The sequence below is a fragment of the Eubalaena glacialis genome, chromosome 7, assembly GCF_028564815.1.
Source record: "Eubalaena glacialis isolate mEubGla1 chromosome 7, mEubGla1.1.hap2.+ XY, whole genome shotgun sequence".
NCBI lineage: Eukaryota > Metazoa > Chordata > Mammalia > Artiodactyla > Balaenidae > Eubalaena > Eubalaena glacialis.
This window is the reverse complement of record NC_083722.1, coordinates 35,679,471-35,702,945: the sequence shown is the minus strand read 5'-3', so window position 1 is coordinate 35,702,945 and position 23,475 is coordinate 35,679,471. Positions and strand designations below refer to the sequence as shown.

Here is a 23,475-nt window from a genome sequence, read left to right as displayed (position 1 = left end):
TTTGGTCCCCTCTCACTTATGTCTTTCTGTGTAAAATTCCAATATTTCTCTACTATCCACAACTTTCTCTCTAGCAGCTGCTCCTAGCTTTACTCAATCTCACGTACTCATGTCCACACACTGCAGTTTTCCATATTTATGTTCTTCTTTCCTCTCATACTGATCTTCTCCTTCTCCTCCTCTCTCCATTATTTTATGCCATAACCTCCATGAAGACCCTTGTACAGCAGTGTAAAGAGCTAACGGCTGCAGTGATGCAGCGGGTGTCTATGAAACAGATAAGTTACATTCGGAGAGCCAAAGGTCAATGACACGTGAATGTCACTGAGACCCTGGGTGATTCCATCCCACAGATGGAGCTAAGGGCTGACAGACTCCCAGTTCTCACTGCCTGACATGCCCTGACCCCATCCTGGCCGGGCTCACTCCTACTCATTCCTCAGATCTCTGCTTAACATCAGTCCTGAGAGAACTTTCATTAACTCTCCCTTCCTCAGTCTGAGTCCAATCCCCCACACTCTCCTCGCCCCTTGGACTTGCTCTGCAGGCTCCCATGGGGATTACAGCCACGTACTTAACGAATACTTATTCAGTGCATGTCTCCCTCCACTGGACCATGAGACCTTCGGGGCAAGGGCTGTTTCTATTTCATTCAGCGATGTGCTCCAGGGCCCAGCACAGTCCTCCGCACATTACTGCTCCTTATAAGTATCTGTTAAATAAATAAACTGGCTATATAGAAAATCAAATGCCACATAGCCACCAAGACTGCTCACATGAGGCTGACGTAACCAGAATTTTGAAGAGAAGAAATGTACGGAGAGGAATAGTTTTAATGACAAGTAACAGCTTGCAAAGGTTGTGTAGAATGAAGAAAAAGAAAACATAAGGAGCAGAATGTTTTTCTTGAGTGATTACAATTGGTGGAAATTTTGATTCAACTAACAAATATAATTTTGTATGATGGATGGATATAATGTGAATTAAAAGATAGTGAAGACTCTGAAACAAGTAGGTATATTTGAAATAAAGCACTCTGAATATAGTCCATTATACTTTCATATCAATGTTACATAAATGTCCTATAAAGTAAAAGATCTGTTAAGTAAAAGTAGTATGTAATATGTGAACAAGAAAGAGTTCAGGAATGCTGACTATCGTCAGAAACACTAAAGTGATCTGAACACCATGCAGGCCTTAATCTCTGGGTGTTGCATTACTGGGATTCATTTGGTCAGAGCCTAATTGTGTGTGCCTTGTTCACAGAGAGTTCCCTTAGGTTTCTCTCAATCTGCTTTTTCAGCCAGCTTGACCATTAGAAAGCATTTAACGTCAGGACAACATCATTCTCAAAAGAGTTCATTATGCAGCTTTAAAAAAGTAGTTTTTTCCTCAAATCTTTCAGTCTCCAACATTCATTAACAGACCCTTTTGCCTCGTCAATATCCTCTGTACTTCTCCACTCCAGTTTTTGATCATGTTTCTCTTTCTTTTTTTTTTTTAGAATTAGTTGCCATCTTTAACATTCAACTCACAATATTTATACTCACAGAGCTGAAAGGAACTTGAGAAATAATTTAATTCAATGCACTCCTTTTAGATGGCAGAAATTTTGTCTGGAAGATTTATTTAGCAAAATTCAGATGAGCTTTCTCTGCCTTTGGAATAAAATTCAGAAATTAAAAATTAAGCATGCACTGGGATGGACAGTAGTAAACTTGGAGTGGGGACAGGGAGGGAAGCTAAGGCAAAGAGAACCATTGCAGGGTCAGAATCACCAACTAGATGAAGTCACTACAAATGGAAAAGATACTGGTCATCTCCACATTACGGTCTCATAGCTAATCTACCAGCCCGAAACAAATAGTCCATGGAGCCCGTTTCTAACTTATATTCACACCCACTACTAATTTTACAAATAAACACAAGGTATAGTGAAAAAAAGCATAGGCTTTGGAGCCAAGCAATTCGAGGTTCAAATCCTTATCTCACCACTAGCTGTGTAATCTCAGGAAGGCCTGGGGAAGACCTGAGTTATAAAAACTGTAAGATGTGGGTAATAACTAATACCTACAGTGCAGAGCTGTTGTGAGGTTTAAATGAAATGGTTTATACAGAATTCTAGTAGCTATACCAATGTTTATAGCAGCATTATTCACAATAGCCAAAAGGTGGAAACAAGTCATGTTCATCAACAGATGAATGCATATACAAAATACTATATATCTATATTTATATCTACACACACACAATGAGATATTATTCAGCCTTAAAAAGGAAGAAAATTGTGATACATGTTAACACACGATGGACCTTGAAATTATGCTAAGTGGAAGAAATCAGACACAAAAGGACAAATATTGTATAATTCCACTTATACGAAAATCTAGAACAGGCAAATTCATAGTGGCAGAAAGTAGACTAGAGGTGATGGGGGCCTGGGAGTATAAAGAGATTGGGAGATACTGTTTAATGGGTACAGAGTTTCTGTTTGGGATCATGAGAAGTTCTGGAAATGGAAGATGGTGATGCTTGCACAACATTTTGAATGTACTTAATGTCACTGAATTGTAAAAATTAGTTAAATGGTAATTTTACATTATATATATTTTGCCACAGTAAAAGAAGAGAAACAAAACAAAACAAGACAAAAATGCTAGTAGAATGCATGATGTGAAGTACATGGTCAAAAAATGGTAGGTATAGGTACATCCCACCCTACCCGTTTACCTGTTCTAAGTAATGTAGTGACAAGTTGATATACTTGGCCTCTGTCAGAAGCTGGCCCCCGACTCCAGTCTTCGCAACTCGCTCTGAACCAGCCAGGTCAACCAAATGCAGCTTGGCATGTCGCACGGTTGCAGATCCTGGTTCCTTGCTTGATAAGTGAATGGTGAAAATGCAGTGGGAACGGGTTGAAGCTTGGTTCATAGGAGTCTATAATAAAAATGTTGTAAAACAAAATTGATAAACCATTAGCCAGACTCATCAAGAAAAAAAAGGGAGAAGACTCAAATCAATAAAATTAGAAATGGAAAAGGAGAAGTAACAACTGACACTGTAGAAATACAAAGGATCATGAGAGATTACTACAAGCAACTATATGCCAATAAAATGGACAACCTGGAAGAAATGGACAAATTCTTAGAAATGCACAACCTTCCAAGACTGAACCAGGAAGAAATAGAAAATATGAACAGACCAATCACAAGCACTGAAATTGAGACTGTGATTAAAAATCTTCCAACAGGGCTTCCCTGGTGGTGCAGTGGTTGAGAATCCGCCTGCCAATGCAGGGGACGCGGGTTCGAGCCCTGGTCTGGGAGGATCCCACATGCCGCGGAGCAACTGGGCCCGTGAGCCACAACTGCTGAGCCTGCGCGTCTGGAGCCTGTGTTCCGCAACAAGAGAGGCCGCGATAGTGAGAGGCCTGCGCACCGTGATGAAGAGTGGCCCCCCACTTGCCACAACTAGAGAAAGCCCTCGCACAGAAACGAAGACCCAACACAGCCAAAAATAAATAAATAAATAAATAAATTTAAAATTAAAAAAAAAAAAAAAAAATCTTCCAACAAACAAAACCCAGGAACAGATGGCTTCACAGGTGAATTCTATCAAACATTTAGAGAAGAGCTAACACCTATCCTTTTCAAACTCTTCCAAAATAGAGCAGAGGGAGGAACACTCCCAAACTCATTCTACGAGGCCACCATCACCCTGATACCAAAACCAAAGATGTCACAAAAAAAGAAAACTACAGACCAATATCACTGATGAACATAGATGCAAAAATCCTCAACAAAATACTAGCAAACAGAATCCAACAGCACATTAAAAGGATCATACACCATGATCAAGTGGGGTTTATCTCAGGAATGCAAGGATCCTTCAATATACGCAAAGCAATCAATGTGATACACCATATTAACAAATTTAAGGAGAAAAACCATATGATCATCTCAATAGATGCAGAGAAAGCTTTCAACAAAATTCAACACCCATTTATTATAGAAACCCTCCAGAAAGTAGGCATAGAGGGAAGTTACCTCAACATATAAAAGGCCATATATGACAAACCCACAGCCAACATCGTCCTCAATGGTGAAAAACTGAAAGCATTTCCACTAAGATCAGGAACAAGACAAGGTTGCCCACTCTCACCACTATTATTCAACATAGTTTTGGAAGTGTTAGCCACAGCAATCAGAGAAGAAAAAGAAATAAAAGGAATCCAAATCGGAAAAGAAGAAGTAAAGCTGTCACTGTTTGCAGATGACATGATACTATACATAGAGAATCCTAAAGATGCTATCAGAAAACTACTAGAGTTAATCAATGAATTTGGTAAAGCAGCAGGATACAAAATTAATGCACAGAAATCTCTTGCATTCGTATACACTAATGATGAAAAATCTGAAAGTGAAATTAAGAAAACACTCCCATTTACCATTGCAACAAAAAGAATAAAATACCTAGGAATAAACCTACCTAGGGAGACAAAAGACCTGTATGCAGAAAATTATAAGACACTGATGAAAGAAATTAAAGATGATACAAATAGATGGAGAGATATACCATGTTCTTGGAGTGGAAGAATCAACATTGTGAAAATGACTCTACTACTCAAAGCAATCTACAGATTCAATGCAATCCCTATCAAACTACTACTGGCATTTTTCACAGAACTAGAACAAAAAATTTCACAATTTGTATGGAAACACAAAAGACCCCGAATAGCCAAAGCAATCTTGAGAAAGAAAAGCAGAGCTGGAGGAATCAGGCTCCCGGACTTCAGACTATACCACAAAGCTACAGTAATCAAGACAGTAGGGTACTGGCACAAAAATAGAAATACAGATCAATGAAACAGGATAGAAAGCCCAGAGATAAACCCACGCACATATGGTCACCTTATCTTTGATAAAGGAGGCAAGAATATACAATGGAGAAAAGACATCTTCTTCAATAAGTGGTGCTGGGAAAACTGGACAGCTACATGTAAAAGAATGAAATTAGAGCACTCTCTAACACCATACACAAAAATAAACTCAAAATAGATTAAAGACCTAAATGTAAGGCCAGACACTATACAATTCTTAGAGGAAAACATAGGCAGAACACTCTATGACAGAAATCACAGCAAGATCCTTTTTGACCCACCTCCTAGAGAAATGGAAATAAAAACACAAATAAACAAATGGGACCTAATGAAACTTAAAAGCTTTTGCACAGCAAAGGAAACCATAAACAAGACCAAAAGACAACCCTCAGAATGGGAGAAAATATTTGCAAATGAAGCAACTGACAAAGGATTAATCTCCAAAATTTATAAGCAACTCATGCAGCTCAATATAAAAAAACCAAACAACCCAATCCAAAAATGGGCAGAAGACCTAAATAGACATTTCTCCAAAGAAGATATACAGATTGCCAACAAACACATGAAAGAATGCTCAACATCATTAATCATTAGAGAAATGCAAATCAAAACTACAATGAGGTATTACCTCACACCAGTCAGAATGGCCATCATCAAAAAATCTACAAACAATAAATGCTGGAGAGGGTGTGGAGAAAAGGGAACCCTCTTGCACTGTTGGTGGGAATGTAAATTGATACAGCCACTATAGAGAACAGTATGGAGGTTCCTTAAAAACTAAAAATAGAACTACCATATGACACAGCAGTCCCACTACTGCGCATATACCCAGAGAAAACCATAATTCAAAAAGAGTCATGTACCACAATGTTCATTGCAGCTCTATTTACAATAGCCAGGACATGGAAGCAACCTAAGTGTCCATCGACAGATGAATGGATAAAGAAGAGGTGGCACATATATACAATGGAATATTATTCAGCCATAAAAAGCAACGAATTTGAGTTATTTGTAGTGAGGTGGATGGACCTAGAGTCTGTCATACAGAGTGAAGTAAGTCAGAAAGAGAAAAACAAATACCGTATGCTAACACATGCATATGGAGTCTAAAAAAAAAAAAAACGGTCATGAAGAACCTAGGGGCAAGACGGGAATAAAGATGCAGACCTACTAGAGAATGGACTTGAGGATACGGGGAAGGGGAAGGAAGGGTAAGCTGGGACAAAGTGAGAGAGTGGTAGTGTATATATGGACATATATACACTACCAAATGTAAAATAGATAGCTAGTGCGCAGCAGTCGCATAGCACAGGGAGATCAGCTCGGTGCTTTGTGATCAGCTAGAAGGGTGGGATAGGGAGGGTGGGAGGGAGGGAGACACAAGAGGGAAGAGATATGGGGATATATGTATATGTATAACTGATTCACTTTGTTATAAAGCAGAAGCTAACACACCATTGTAAAGCAATTATACTCCAATAAAAACGTTAAAAAGAAAAAAAGTAATGCGAACAATGAGAATTTCTGTAGAATATCAACAGAGTTAAATTTATATTTCCAGTGAAAAGACTTCATTTCCCATGAAGTGAACACTTTCAAATGGAGCAAAAACACTTGTAGCTGAGATCCTTAACGTGAATTATTTTCAATGTATTACCTCCGGAATGACTGATAACAGATGTGGCCGGGTTCATTCAGAAAGTGAGAAAAGAGTGTGAATGAGGTAAAGTTTGGGACCTCTTAACCAGTACTATAATGTTATTTCATCACATGACCACAATCCATACCTTAACTTTGGCTAGCCATATTGAAAATTTTCAATGTGAATTTCATGGTAAAATAGCTGAGAATGGGTTCATAAAGAGAATTCATTACACAATTGTAAACACAATCCACAGACAAGGATACCCAACATCACTGCTACTACCCAACACTGAACTGGGGCTTCCAGTCAAGGTAATAAACAAGAAAAATATATGAGGCATAGTGATAGGAAAAGAAGAAATTAAAGTGTCATTATATACCGAAAATATTGTGGTTTACAAAGAAAATGCAAGAATGTCTACAAATAAACTGTTAAGGGCTAACAAGATTAGCAGGGTTGCTGGATGCAAAACCAATATGAAAAATCAATAAAGTTCTAATAATCCAGCAACAATTAATCAGGAAATATTTTATTTGTAATAGCAACAAAGATGATGAGATACTAAGAGATTAATCTTATAAAAGATGTGTAATTTGCAGGGAAAATGAAAACCTGAATAAATGGTGTACCAGATATTAATATACCATTTCATAGGTGGGAAAATTCAAAATTAATCTCTATATTAATCTCTCTATATTAACCTATATATTCAATGCAATTGAAATACAAATGCCACTGGTTTTGTTTGCAGAACAAAACAAATTAATTCTAAAAACCAGATGAAAGAGCAAATATTGCAAAATAATCAAAAACAATTCGGTGAAAGAATAATAAGGAAAGGGGTCTTGTCTTGCTATATATCAAGGAATAATCATAACACCATAGTAATTAAAACAGTGTGGGACTTGTGCAGGAACAGATAGATAATTAGATCAGTGAAACATGCTGTGCTCATTTAAGGAACTCTGTATAAGGTATGGGTGACATCACACCACAGTAGAGAAAGGATGGACTTATTAACAAATGATGTTGGAGTAATGGTCTAACCACCTTGAAAAAGTAAATTTAGATTGCTCTCTCACACTATACACACAAATAAATTCCAGAATGTATTACAGACTTATGTGTAAAATAACACAACCTTAACATTAATAAAATATAGAAGCATATTGTAATCAACCCAAGGTAGTAATAGATAAGCTATGATAAAACACAAAACACAAACTGAATGGATTTGAAATATTTGACCAAATAATCCAAAATTAAAGAACTTCTGTGTGATGAGATCTACCGTAAAGTTAAAAGACTGGGCGATGATATTGGTAATATATATGGCTGACAAAAGATTAATATTTGAAATAAAGAACCCCCACAAATCAATAAGAAAAACAACACAGAAAAAAATGAGCAAAGGATATGAACAGGCATCCCATAAAGAGGAAACCTGAAAATGGTCAACAAGTCTTTGAAAAAATTGCTCAAGCTTACAAATAGTCAAGACAAGTAATTAAAACCCAACAATAAACTACTTCATTCACCTCTATTAGACGGGCAAATTTACAAAAATAAACTCTAACAAAACAAGTGTTTGTAAGGATATAAGGAAGCAGGAACTTTTATACACTGCTGGTAGGAATGTAAATCAAGAATCTTTTTTGAGAGAATTCCCTATGGCCCACAAGCCAGCAATAGCCTGACTACTAGGTATATTTCCTAGAGAGAAACCTGGGCCAGGTACATTACAGGGGAGAGAGAGAGACAGAGGCAGAGAGATGGATGGACATTCACTGCAATACTGCTTGGGGTAGCAAGAAGTTGGTGCAAGATGTACAGCCTAAATGGACATCTGTGGTGGGAAAGATGAATAAACTGGGATAATTCAAATTACAGAAAATTAAACTTCTGTATAGATTGACATAGATTTCTAAAATAGAATGCTGAGGAAAAATGGCAAGTTAAAGAATAATACAAATACTATGATAGAACTTAGATAATTAAGAAGACAATATTATCTAAAAATATTAGTTCATGGTGCTATAACTTAGGTCATTAAAAGTGTAAAAAACGGACTGGAGGATATAGTAAATTAATGATAGTTGTTGCCTTTGTGAGGGATGGAAGTGAAAGGCCAACAAGGAGACTTCATCTTTACCTGAAATATCCTATTTCTTTTATTTAAAAATTCTCAGAAGTAAATAGATATCAGATATCTAAAAATATCTAAAATAAAAATTATCTAAAAATATTCCAAAAGAATGCTCATGTGAGTAAACACGTTCAGATCTCCACCTTTGCAAAACAGGATTTAACGAAAGACTTTCCATACAGATATACATGTATTCAGATAGGGTAATATATTTAGATGCTATTTCAACCAGAAATTCTTTCTGTAAATATAAATTCTTGATATACACGATCACTGATTTACACCAACTAGCAAAATACAGAGATGTCAAAATACTGGCATAGTTTTGGTGATGATGATGTAGCTAGTGAGTTACATAGGCTGCAAATTTGACCCATTACTCGTTGTCACAATAACTATACCCAAACCTAGCCAGTGTGTGATTTTGCATGCTAAAGTGGATCAGCAAATAACCGTGCATCTAAAACCGCAAACTCAAATTTAGAAACTAAGTTGAGGTGTTTTGGAAGTGACTGTAAGTTATTTGCAGAACTTAAACGTGGGTTTCATTTCACTGTTATATTCGCACAACAATGAATCCTACAGCACTGTAACAAAAGTCAAATGACAATCGATATAAATGACTAACATAGAGACTATCCCCAACAGCTGTCTTCAGCTGTCTTCAGCTTCCAAATTGATGCACTGAAATCACAGTAAAATGTGGACCATTACAGATAGTGGAAGAGTGAACCCATTTCAAAGGGTACATGAAATTAAATTGTATTTCTGTAGTCTGTAATTAAAATGCAGTAATATGTGTAGGAGTCCATGCCTACAATTTTGTAACTTCTCATAAATATTTTCTGCATGAAGTAGTAGTTGGTGTACTCTTAGCGAAAATTTTCTTAAACCTCAGAAAACATTCTTTATGTGTAGCTGTTTAAGTGTGATTGAATATGCCAGTGTCTGCTCTGTGTTTATTTAAGGACATCTTTATGTCTCATAGGCATGCCCCTACGCTTGTCCTTTTAATGGTAAAATTGTATTTAAACATTTTTGAAACTGCCTAAGAACAGATGGCACCATTTAGGCAGATTTCATTCAAATTTAAGCGCACATTTTAAACAAATGTGCTCTTGGCACTAGAGACAGTGCCTTTGGAAAAATTCTAGTGATGATTAATCATCTGCATGCAGAGAGCTTTCACATTTCATATCATTCTGTGTATATAGCCCCATATTAGGCAGTACAGAGACAAGAAGGAAAAGAAGGCCTGGACCTTGCCCTCAAGGCATTTATAATCTAGTTCAGGAGCTAATGACAAAATGTGTGAAATGAGAGTGAACAATGAGAAAAAGGTAAATGTGCAGGAAAGAAAGTGATCTGTTTTCAGCACTGAGCATCCTGATCTTTCAGGTAAAACCTATGAATGTTATCCATTCCCTCATTATGGAAGCTCTCCACGCTCCTTCTATTCCTAGGTTTCTAGAGTCAAACACTCTAACTGCTTGCTCTGTCTCCTTTTCCTTTATTGGACCCTTTTCTCTCCAGTCCCTAAAATAAGCATGTCCCAAGCTATGGTCATCATATTTCTTCCTCTTGGGGAACTCTTCCATAGCTCTGATTCTCATTGGACTGGTACTGCAGTGTAGTTAAAAATCACACACCCAAAATCTTAGAATTGGGTGTCGGATGACCTGGTGTCTTCAAGCCCTGGTTCCATCAGTTACTAGTGTTGAAATCTTAAGCAAATTTACGTAAAGTAATTTTGGTTTTTCATGCCTTTGAAATGCCATAATAAGACTTGCTTTGCTGCAAAGAGTTGTACTAATTACCGATTGAAGTGTTGAAGTGGTCCATGAACTGTAAAAGGTCATAAAAATGTCTCACTGTTGATGTTCACTCTGTTCAGATGCCTCCCATGTCCTTATTTCCAACCACAATTTCTCTGTACCCCAGATTAGAATGTCCAAGAGCTGGACTGATAATTGTCACTAAAATGCCCTGCCAGCATCTGAACTTAATGTTACCCCAAACAACCTCATCACTTTCCCTCATTCTGTGTCCCACATATGGATATCCAATCCGTCCTGTTGCATTTACCTCTGTCAGCTTTGCTCCATCTCCAAATATCTTTTACCTCTCACCTGGGTTACTACATTCTTTCCTTACTAGTCTTCCCATATTTATTCTTGTCTCCTCCAACTGTTCTCCACCTTGCAGACAGAGTAATACCTCAAAAACACATATTTGATTACATCAATCCCACCTAAATCCCTGAATTAAACCAGCATGCTCCCTAAGACTAATATCTCCAGTTCCTACAACTGTATCTTATACAACTGTTTATCAAACTATTTTTAAAGTATGGCAATCTGACACTCTGAACTGAATTTATTCTTTCAAATGTAGCCTAACCACAGCAGAGGAAACTGGAATCTGAGCAATCTAAATCTAGCGTTGCCAATAAATAGCACACAAAGTGATAAACCATATTTGCTCCAGCCTTTTACCCATGCTATGGAATTTCTTTGGGAAACACACACACTTGTTTATTTGATGACTGCATTTGATTAGTTTTCATCCCAACATTACTATCTGTTGAGATAATTCTGAATTTTGACTGTTTTGCAATTTTGTGCTATCAACGAATGAAACTATCCTGTATCTCCTCACCCAAACAATTTTGTAAGACATGGAGTAGGGCAGAACAATAGCATTCCATGAAGACACCCATACTTTCTACTCCACTAGGTAATAATTATGGGTATTTTCTAATTGGCTTCAATCCAAGTACTTTCATATACTTTCAATTTCTCTTTATATCCCCCAAGGATATTTTGAGAGACTTTATTAAATAACTTGAATTCACTTGACCTATGAATTTTTATAACCCTGTCAGAAAAGTGAATGAAATTAGTTTAAAGTGAATCATTTAACAATCATTTTTCAGATTCTTTTTTAGGATTTGGTATCAAAAATATTAACCTGTCATTTTCCAAATGTTTTCTTTTTTTGCAGAGTTGAGAATAAATGACTTTTTTTTATAGAGTAAAAGTCTAAAACCCAGGCTCACTGGGTCCCTTACAGATTCATCATATTGGTAGTCTGTGGTCAAGGAAAGTTAGTTTTCCTCTTTCTCATCTCCAGCCCAGCAAAAGCTTACTTCTCACTGAAGGCCTATCTGAAAGGTTACCTCCTCTACAAAGGCTCTCCACTTCCCACCTGCTCCCATCTAGACTCTGAGATCCTTGGGGGCAGGGATGGTGTCTTATACATCATTGTAACCCTAGCATAACATTACACAATAGTGTTCAAAAATGTTTGTTAAATCGTTGGCTCTTGCTCATTTCTAGTTTTCTGGAATCTCTATGGCATGCTTCATAATTTCTAAAAATTGCCAAATAATTCAGAGACTATAACTGCAAACTCTTTAAATCCATGCAATATAATTTGAGTCTAAAAATTAGAATTATTTGTACAGCAAGATTGACTCCAATCTCTACACTTATCTTGGGCTTCAATTACCCTTTGTGCCTGACTCCAGGGCTCTTATTATCCACCACACTGTACATCTTCAACTGCCTTTTCTCTTGCCTGGAATGTCCTCTTGATGGTCAAGTATTGGCCAGTATGTCTTATTGGAAAAGTATGCCCTTCTCCTCCTCCCAAAATAAGCCTACTCAAAATTCATTTATCTTCATGAATTCCCTTGGACTATTCCCAATTGGCATTAACTACTGTGTTCAGAAAGGCCATTTAAACATTTGTGCATAAAGTAGAAGATAATTAATATCCAAACTCTGGAAAAATCCATTGTTCCAAATGGATTTTTAAATGTCTTATCATTTAAAAAATTGTGACATTGTAATGGACAGTTTGCAGCAGAGGGTAATGAGGGATGACGGTGGAATCCACCAGGCTACAACTGAGTGTTTGGTGGTCAGCTCATTTCTTGCAGTGTAAAGAGTGGTGCAGATTATAAAAGGTGATTCAAAAATGACCTTGTCAGTCAATGGTGGCTTCAAACTGTCTATCTAAAAGGGGCTTGGAGTAGCAATGTACTTGTGGAGTGGTACTTGAAGCTGCTTTTGCAGCTTTACATAACATAGCATTAAATCGAGGAAACACCACATGTCCCTATTGAAGACTAAAGCTCCTTCTCCACCAGCCCTTCAAGCCACTTAGTGGCACTGGCTGGGCTACCGCCCTAAGAAGCTCTTTCATTGAACAAGAATCATTTTCTACAGAGAAGGAGATACTCCTAGGCTGAAAGAGAAATTTGAAAAGAAATGGTATAGCAACAAGAATTGGGTAACAGTTATAAGCATTTTCAAAAGCCTGTTTATTCATCTTTCCTGTTGTAATCTGCAGATGTACAACTACTAATCCTGATGCTCTATGATTTTGTTATGCATATTCCTACTGGTAGATCAACAAAAATTTTCACTTTTTTCATTATTTCATCATGATTTGTGGGTGTCTGGCCATTTTCAAGATTGAAAATTTTAATTTAAGGGCAAAAATTGATATGTGAATTATGATCTTTGTGTTTATATAATATACTATTATGTTTTTTGCAACAATTTTTCTACTTTTAGTTAATCTCATGTTTTCAATCTTCAAAAATGATTACAAATAGTTAATAAATACAGTCTTCAATGAGTCGAGTAATTTCTTTATATTACATATTAAGATTTCCTAGGATTCTTTGAATACTTGCTTTTTCTTGTCATATCTTATAGCTTATATTCCACTCTTATGCACCAAAATCTTTCTTTCTTCAATCACGTCTCTATTTTGGAGTGAAATAGCTCAACAAGAATTTCCCCTAATTTAGAATAGGTCAGGTGAAGAAAATTCTCTCTTAGGTTGAACAAGAGTATATAATGTACATGCTTGAGACTTTTTAAAGCAAACCATCTAAAAACAACAGCAGCAGACACAGAATCCAGAATTCAGCTTTCACTCCAATTCTCCTTGTTTGATAACACTTTCTAACCAGATATCCTAATTGATCTGTTCCTTTGCTCATTTGCTCTAACTGAATTGAAGACTGAAAATACTAGCCTCCATGTGTTTCCCAGACTGATATCTGAGCCTTTTAGGTTAAAATTCACCCTTAACTGAGGATTATCTAACCCTCCCCCAACTGGTTAAATGATTTCTTATCTAATTCCTCCCATGGCAAATGGGTTGGTTAGGAGGCCCACCACACACTTGTTGTACTCTAACTCAGCCTGGAAAAGTGAGGCCTGACCAAACCTAGTGGTTTAGCATGTGACCCTATAAACACCTGTCTTGATCTTTTCTGAAGTTGTTTCAGAACATACTGCTTAGCAGCAAAATATCCCCAATTTGATAGCCCTCTATTGGAATTAATGACCCTAAACTGCTCATTTTCCTTTCTGATTTTTCTTTTTATAAGATACCTGGCTTTTAGAAAAGTAATCAAACTAATTTTCCCTAGTTGCAAGATTTCTAGGTCCAGTGTATTATCAAAGCAGCTGTGTAAAAGAGAAAAACAGACCAGGCACACCAATTTTTTTTAATTTAAAAGTAAGCTTTGGAGCAATCTGAAACATATGATAAGAATGTTTTAGTAATTGTGATTCACCTTTGTGATAAGAATAGCCTATTTTGTTTTATTATATATCCCTTCTAACAAGTCTGGAATCAATTTGATGGATTTTTGGTTTTCATGTCTTCAAAGATCTATTAGCTGACTTCAAAATTTTAGGAAAATTGAATGTCAGAATTAGTGATGGTTCTTCTTCTGTTGGATGTCAATATTTAGAAGATTGCTTCCCTATGGGTCATTTCTCCAAAATTTGGCAAATCAAATACATTTATATAAAAATATAAGTATGCTAAAGTCAGCGCACATGGCAAATTGAGGAAGAATTTTACCTACATGTTTAATTGGAACTATGTTCAATTATCATCCTTGTTTAATATCCTTGAACTGGGTATCATCATATCAACACCAGGACAAAGGTTTGTTCTCTGAACAATGGAAAATATATCATCCCAAATGTTCCCCCACCTTTTATCTACTTGACTGCAAGAGGAATCATAGCTAAATTTGGTCCTCAATGGCATCCTTGTTGTCTAGCATATCCATTTTTCATCTTTCAAATTAAGGTTAACATTTTTTCTCTCTTCTCTTCCTCTTAAAATTCAGTCGGGCTTAACAATTTCCAAGTCTGACCATACACATAATTGGAAAAAATGATATTATGGGGCTAAAAAGTCTAATGATCGTCTCAAGAATTTATAGCAGTTCATTTAAACTGTCTTTAGGGAAAACCTTTTCTATACATATTGTATACCTCGAGATTATAAGTAAACTGAAAATACCTGTTACTATCCTGTGTATAGACAACTAGAAACAGGTAGCGATAACACACCAAGCAGAACTCAGATATACATTTGAGTAATTTTATTCTTATGAAAGAAGTTTATCCTGTCAAATTGATTGTGGTAGCTCTCAATGCAATGTTCGAGTTCAGACATCGAGATCTGTATCGGACACAGATTTGAGGACAATGTCACTCACAGTACAGATGCTGAAGGAAGAACTCTAGAAGCATAGATGTCTAGTGATTACATACATTATTTCACTCCATTTTATAGTCCAATGACATTTTCTCCACATTTTGAAGATTCCACAGTTCTCTCTATGGCTGTGAAGATCTCTTGCTGTTAGAATTGGCAAGACTCCAAATGGCAAGCCCAAAACATGATCAAATTACTTGTTGAAGGGTTTGGGCAGTTGATAAGACCCCTGTCTCCTCCCTCCTAGTTTGAAACCAATACAAGGACTAATGCAAAAGTCACCCTGCCAAAAAACTGAAAGTATCTATCAACAAGAAATGCTAGAAGAATAGCTTCTTCTTAACATTGACTTCTTATAGCCCAAACTGACTTCCTGCCAGTTTCCCTCATGTGTATTCCTGATTGAAGATAAGCCAAAAGCAATCTATCTGAATTATTATCCCTATTTCTTATAGAAATGGTTTTACTCAGGGGCTAATCTATGCCTCTTTGACCTCTGATCAATTCCTTCCCTTTCCTCTACTTTGCTCTACATCACAGAGATGCAGAGTCCTAAAGGCAGCATTTTCCCAAGACCCCTTTTAGCTGGCATCCAGCTGGAAAGACAGGGAAGGGGAGAGATACTCTGGCTTTTCCCTTCCTCATGCCTCCCACTCTCCTGCCAATGCCTCCTACCAGCTGAGACCTGCCTATAGATTGTCATAGCTTTCTGTTGTTTGTCATCTCTACGAGTTGTATCACCATCCCCTGTTTGGCTTCTCAAATTCTTCCATCATCCATGAAACAAAACTATCTGCATTGATTTCCCCTGTTTTAAATACAGAGTAGTTTGTTTTCCTTGTTAGATCCTGACTGATACACTCAATTAAATACACAGCAATTTAACATAAAGCTCTCAGATGTTATACAAGACTGATAGAAGTATAAAGTCTTTGTATTTCTTTCAAAGTTACAGGCAAGACACTGCCCATTTTGCCACACAAGACCCTTTAAACAAGTATAGATACAATCTGCCTGCAATTCAATACCCGTAAATTTGCTCTCTGAACAATGAAAACTATATAACCAAAAATGCCAAAACGATGCCCTTGTTTTTACTTGTCTGCCTGAAGAATCATAGCTAAATTTTGTCCTCAATGGCAATAATTAACTCATTCCAGTTGTCTATCATATCCATCTATCTTCTTTTAAATCAAGTTTACCTTCAAAATTTTTTTTTCCTGTTTGACATTTTTTTGGTCCAGGTTTATATGTGTTTTAATATTGTAAGTTGCTTCAAACTCATTTGGAAAATAGATGAGATATATAGTACTAACATAAACATTGTTTTCTTACTAAAAAAGCCATGCTACATTTGAATTTTATGAAGAATAATGAGCTATTATTTTGTAAAAATGACGCACATTTATCAAGATAGATCAAGTTATATTATGGTAGCAAATGAACAAATAGCACCATAATCTCAGAGGCTTAAAAATCACAAAGGTTTCTTTCTTGCTCACATTATTTCTCCAGTGTTGTTAAATGGTGGCTCTGCTCCACATACTTGACACCAGCAAAGCTGATGGGGGTGCTGCCATCTTCTAAGACCACCTCCGCAACATAAAGCTTCAGGGTTTGCCACAAAAGAGAAGGAGATTAAGGAGAACTTTATTCTAGTTCTCAAAGGTTTCAAAACAAAAGTAACATGCTACTTTCACTCAGATTGCACTGGCTACAGCAAGTGAACTCCCTTAACTTCAAGGAAGCATGTGCCAGAAGGAATAAACAGAAGTTTTGGTAAGTGCTGGTAATCCCTACCATACTCATTATTTTAAAAATCCAAACAACACAAAAAGGAGCAAAGATGAAAGTGAAAATCTCCCCAAAATAACAATGTTAATGTTTGATAAAAATTGTATTTAGATATTTTTAATACATATATACAAATAGAAGAACATATAGAAGTACTTTACCAAAACAAAAGCATACTACACATACTATTCTTAATTGAAAATTACTAAATTAAGTTTCATTTGAATTTAATAGAAAAATAAATAAAACTGAAGGAATTGGTGAGCTTCAGGTAAATGTTTTTTCATGGTAAGAGATGTATATCTTTTCTCTAAAAGTATCTCTTTAGAATTAAGGAAAACTCATGGAATTAAAGGACTTGGGTCATCATGATTTTAACTACATGGTTGACATTTAGACAGTATCTACTCCTTTCTTGCTTTGAAATATAAGGAAATTAGCTCACTTATAACACCACCCCTCCTCTACTTTCTAACTCCAAATTTGTGTTATATCTATTATTATTTATATTTTCAAGGTTTATAATATTTACTTTACACAGTTGTTTAGTTTTATGTCTACATTTAAATAAATTCAATGTTTCTCACCAGTCCTTTTGTAATGCTTCTGGGTTCTCACATTCGTTAATTTGATTTATCTCTTAGTTGGTTAGACTTGATTGTCAAACAATTTTTAAAAACGATCCCTCGGTTCATTTTCTTCCAGGGTTCACACATGCTTAAAAATACTTGTCTGATGTTTTTGTTTTTAAAGGAAAACTTGAAAACCTGGCTGGGTATAAAATTATTGGGACACAATATCCTTGCTTCAGAACTTGTTCCACTATATTCTGGCACTGAATATTGCTAAGGAAAAGTCCAAGAGCAAACTTTTTTTAATCTTCACTCATAGTTGGCTTGCATTTTTCAGACTGGATGTCCATAAGCTTCTTTATTTAGCTTTGGAAATTAGTAACTTCAATAGATTTTATCTTGGAGTTGAGCTCTTTCAATTTTTTCTTAGACACAGCATGGCCTTTTCATCTGCAGATTCAAGTAATTCCAGATTTCAGGAAACTTCTCTCTCTCTTTCTCTCTCTCTCTCACTCTCTATCCATGTTTTTTCTGTTGCCCTCACTCTTCTTCAGGATTTCTAATTACTCACAATTGGTTTCTCCTTTGGCTCTCTTTCTAGGTATCATTTTCTCTCATTATTTTTAATATCCTTAGTTATTTTTCAGCCACATTTCCTCCTCTTCTTCTTCCTTGTCTTCCTTCTCCTCCTCTTCTCCTTCCTTCTCTTTTGTTTCTTAACGGCACTTTCATCACTATAACGGCTTTCTTCTTCTCTTTCATTTCTGAGTTCTTCAAGCTTGCTTTTATTTTCTTGTCTTGTAATCTTTTCTTTGAAACTTTCTATATTTTTTAGCTATTTTTAAAAACAAAGATTGCTTTTAGGTAACATATTTAAGATTATGAAGTATACTGCCTTGCTTCCTAATGTAAGGAGTCTTCAAATGTATGTTGCTTTTCCCTCCACACTCCATATACATGGAAAGATCTTTAGCTATTTTCCTTTTGATAATTTTATCTTTGAGCATGTGCATCTTTTTCTGAGAGAGTAGTCTGGGAGATGGGTAAGGGAATATTCAAATTCAGTTTATGTCCTGAGTACCTCTACTCTGCACATATTTCATTCTTAGCCTTAAGAGCACATACTTTCCTCAAATTTTTGCACTAAAAGGTCTGGGATGGCAAAACCCCTTAAGTCACAAACTCCCTGAATCCCACTCACCAAAGGCCATCTTTCTTGGCCATAAGCCTAGACCACTGACCATAAAAATGGCCTGTCTTTAAGGTTTCTTCTTTGCACTTACCTTCTATAGTGTAGAATGAATATCTAAATAATATTGCCCTATCGTACTTGTCTATGTTCTTAGATCTCACCACCCTAACCAGAAGATCATTGGATTTGCATTTAAGAATTGTGACGCTTTTTTAAGGAGAAACCGTATCCTGCCTGAGGTTGGAGGATATATGTGTTGGCTCTCAGCAACCTCCCTCACTGTAATTCAAATTTCATAGTATTTGGCAGATTTCCTCAAGGTTTGAGGTTATGGCTATTTCCTTATTTCACTGAAGATGGCTTTTCCTCTTCTATTTTTCATTTTTTGTTGCTGTTTTTGGTGAACTTCCGTAACAGGGAGTAGAGTAAAAATTACTTTCTTCTGCTATTTAATCAGAAATCAGAATTTTAAAGATCAGAAGAAACTCAGGAGCTAAATTTTTACAGCCAGGAAGATTGTGTTTCTCTAATTATGTCTATGGAGTGAGTATGTTTTAATATTCTATTAATGGCTGCACCGTACCACTTCATTTATTTTAATAAACGTTTTAGACTTGAAACTTATGGTTCATGCAATGCCACTAATCAGGTTAGATGAGAGCAGAATGCAAACTATGTTATAAGACAGAATCACTAGTTAAGAAAGACTGTGTATTTCTCATATATAAAATATAAAAAAGAGGGAGAAAAATGCTTGGGATATATTAAGTGCTCAAAATTTAAGTTCCCTTCTTTCTATACCTACTAACATATATACAGTAGATAAGAGAAGTTAGAATTGTCAACACATCTTTTGCTAAGGCTTCTAGCTGCCTATTGGGACCTAATGATAAAAGATGCTATTCTCGCTATAATAAGAGCAGTGTGAAATGGATTTTCCCTGTTAAATATTTTGCTCTTCTCAGGCTCACAAATCTTGGTCTATACTTGCTAATTATATACAACTAATATATCTTTCCAATGAAAATCTGTGAGGATGTGTTATTTAGTGTCTCTCTAATGGTCTGCTGGAATATGATTCTGGAACACTAATTGCAACCCAAATCCTCTTGTTTCCCACACACACTACACAAGGAGATCGAGGCTTAGAGAGCTGTTAACAAACACAATCACACAGTAAAGCTGCTCTTTCCTTCCTGTGCTGTCCTCGTGTTATTAGACAACGTGTCCAGCGACAGCTGTTTCAGTAACTGTACAAACCTACTCACTCCACTCACAGCCTGTCTCCCAATTGTCTTTGCACTTCTACGAGGTCACACAACTCACTCCAAAAGTTTGACAGAGTGCAAAGTCTGAGAGCTTACAAAACACATCAGCACAACTCAGATACATTTAGTATGTTTTTTATTTCAAGCAAAGAATTAGGCAGAAAGACCTCTAATAGCTCCTGGGAAAATAATTTACAAATCCTGTAAATGTTGTTGGGAGGCTGGTTATTTAGAAAGTAATGTCTTCCAAAAGGTCTGAAGTACCACAAATTAAATTTTAAAATGTCAAAGTCATCTGTGATGTACTCTGTACTCACCAAGAGGCACAGTGTATCATAAAATCACCCCTGATTCTGGGCCTGAGATTGCAGGTCTTTTCTCCTGAAATCACCAGGTCTTCTGCTCCACATTAATTCGACAAAAAATTTTTTTAAATTAATGACTGACCAACTATGTAGTTGCCAGATGCTGAGAGAATAGAGTTGAACAGGACTACAGTCTTGTCTTTCAATAGTTGCTAGCTGAGAATTGTAGGGTTTTTCCAGATGTTATACTATATATAGCATATTATCGCTCCTAAATTCATCAAGGTCAAGAGCAACACCAGATACCAGTCATATAAGAAATTACATCCAAGGTTATTTGGACACCATATTAGTTTTCTAGTACAACCAAACTAGGTGGCTTAAACAATATAAATTTATTATCTTACAGTTCTGAAGGCTAGAAGTCTCACATGGAGGTGTTGGCAGGGTTGGTTATTCCTTCTGAGGGTTATAAGGGAAGGATCTGTTCCAGGCCTCTCTCCTTGGCTTGTAGATGACTGTTTTCATGTTCACATGGCACACTCTCTCTATATGAGTCTGTCTCCAAATTTCCCCGTTTTATAAGGTTACCAGTCATATTGGATTAGGGCCCAACCTAATGACCACATTTTAACTTGATCACCTCTGTAAAGACCCCATCTCTCAATAAGATCACTCTGAGGTACTAGAGGTTAGGGCTTCAACACAGGAATTTGACAGGGTGAGACAATTTAACCTACAACAGACACTACTGTGAAGTTTTGGTAGAAAGGACCCTGAGCACTATTCTCTTCTCCAAATTGGCTTGTAAAAGAAGGCCATATTAGTCTAATTATTCACTTTGAGCAACATTATGACTCCCTAAAATGAATAGTTAAATGGCACTTTTATCAGTGGAGATTGCTCCTAGAGGGAGCATCTGATTTTGTTAATTCAGTACAGCTTCTGTCAAGATCCAGGTGAAATCCCCATGCTCCAGAAATGTCTGATAAAATCCACTCCAACCTGATGATGACCATCCCCTTCCATGTCCCAGGCCAAAATGGGAACAATGGGGTAGATGCAACTGGGCATCAGATTTCAATTCAAAACAAAACACTTCCTAATAAGTAGAATTATTCATCGGTGAGCTATTGCATTTCTAAGCATGGCATCCAAAGGAGAAACCGTAAAATAAAAAGATTGACTATGTTAAAAAAAAAGAAATGAAAACTAAAAGAAAATTTATAAAATGGTGGAAAATGTTTGCTAAATATATGACAAAGGCAAAAGTTATCTTTAACGTTCACTCAACAATTATTTACTGAGCTCCTACTATATATCAGGCTTTGTTTCTAGGTGCGGCAGATGTGAACAAGACCAAGTGCCAGCCCTCATGGAGTCAACAAATCAACCAGACCTACCCTGACACTCCAAGAAAAGAACAAGTAGAGCACATAAACAAAAACAGAAATGCAAATGGCAAATAAAGATATAAAATAATTTGGTAATCAAAAATGCAAGTTAAAACAAATTTTTTTTTGCCTACCAAATTGGCAGAACTTTCAAATCCTGTGATGTTGGTGAGGGTACAGAATATGGACCTGATCACATACTTCTCTGGGAGTGGGTTTCAACCAGCTTCTTAATGGTAAAACCCAAACTGCCCCCAAATTTAGACTGAGCACATTTAAAATGCTAAAATGCATATTCCTGGGCTCCACTGCAGAGATTCTGAATCTATCCATCAGCTATGGGATCCAGGAAACTGTGTCTTTTGACTACCATGGGGTATCCTAATACAAGTTATCCTTGGGCCATACTTGGGGACAGAGTGCTCTAGACCGTGGGCAGGGCTGAAAAACAGTTCCAGCAATGGGACTGTGCAGGGCCTAACAATCAAATGCAGAATGTCTTATTCAATTAGATGTGACTAATTGAGAGCAACATTTCAATGATAAGACAAAAAGGTACCAAGTTATACTTGCTACTGGTGGGCTTTGACACTGGGTCACACACAGTTCAGCTTTCACAATATTTATTCTCTTTGGTACAGCAAATCAACTTTTGAAAAAATTTACCCTAAGGACATAATCAGGTTTTATTCAAAACATTGGTAGGATTACAGAAATTATTTAAGAGTGAGTTCTAAAAATAAGAAGAGGATAAAGCTACTTTTAATAACTTTTCCTTAAAATGCTGGCTATAAGCAGAGAACCTAAAAGGGAAGAGCTCTCCATTTTGGGTCCCCATATTTAGACTTTGTTTTGCAAATGTTTTCTGGTTACCATGGCAACTTCTGGATTTCTCTATGTAAATGGGAAATTGGGAACCTCGCCTTTTAAAAAAAATGATTAGTGTGTTCTTTTTATCCTGGTAAGCTCGTTCTGTGCTAACAAATTACATTCTGACAGCTCGGTTGTAATCTAAAACATGCCTCTCTGGAGACTGAATAATAGAGTATTTCCAGGGATTGACAGTTACTCTTCATTTATATTTTTATGTATTTGCTTTCAATGAATTCAAGAGATAAACTGAAGTGCTACATACTTGCTATATTTTTTAAATAATTCAGAAATGTATCCTCACTTGAAAAATCTGACATATGTCAATTTGATTATTGAACTTGTGAACTGTGGTGTAAGGAAAGAACATAAGCTTCTGAAATGGTCGGACTTGGAGCTGAACCCTGGCTCTGCCACCTACTAGTTGTGTGACCTTGGGCAAGTAGCCTAACTCTTTGAGCCTTAGTTTCCATCTATAAAATAAGAATCAGAAATAATATATACATATATAAAGCATCTACAACAATGCCAAGTCTATTGAGTAGGTTCTTGATATAACATGGTAGCTATTACCAAAGAAAAAAATAAAAGCCAAGCACAGAAACATCCAAAACCTATTAGATTTGGTTTAAAAGAAATCAGGCTTCACACATGAAAAAAGTGAATAAATTTTTAAAGTAATGCATAACCAACATTGTTAGAATTGGACTTCTTCATGTTTCAGCTATTTATACTATTGTTAAACACTCAACAGTAAATAATAGGAAAAGACTTTTGGAACTTTGTAAGGTGATAGGACATGACAGATAAGCTTGTACAAAGGAAGCTTAAGGTCCTCAAGACTTTACAATAGTCTGAAAAGATGCAGTT

The 23,475-nt window shown here is 36.3% G+C and overlaps 1 protein-coding gene across 1 annotated transcript in view; it reads right to left on the bottom strand.

Annotated features, from left to right (window-relative positions):
* Nucleotides 1-23,475, bottom strand: part of KIF6 (kinesin family member 6) — a 395,266-nt gene that overhangs the window by 246,754 nt on the left and 125,037 nt on the right. Inside the window, exon 7 of the mRNA XM_061197444.1 lies at nt 2,731-2,937. Coding sequence (XP_061053427.1) covers nt 2,731-2,937 — 207 coding nt within the window. The remainder of the gene's footprint in view (nt 1-2,730; nt 2,938-23,475) is intronic.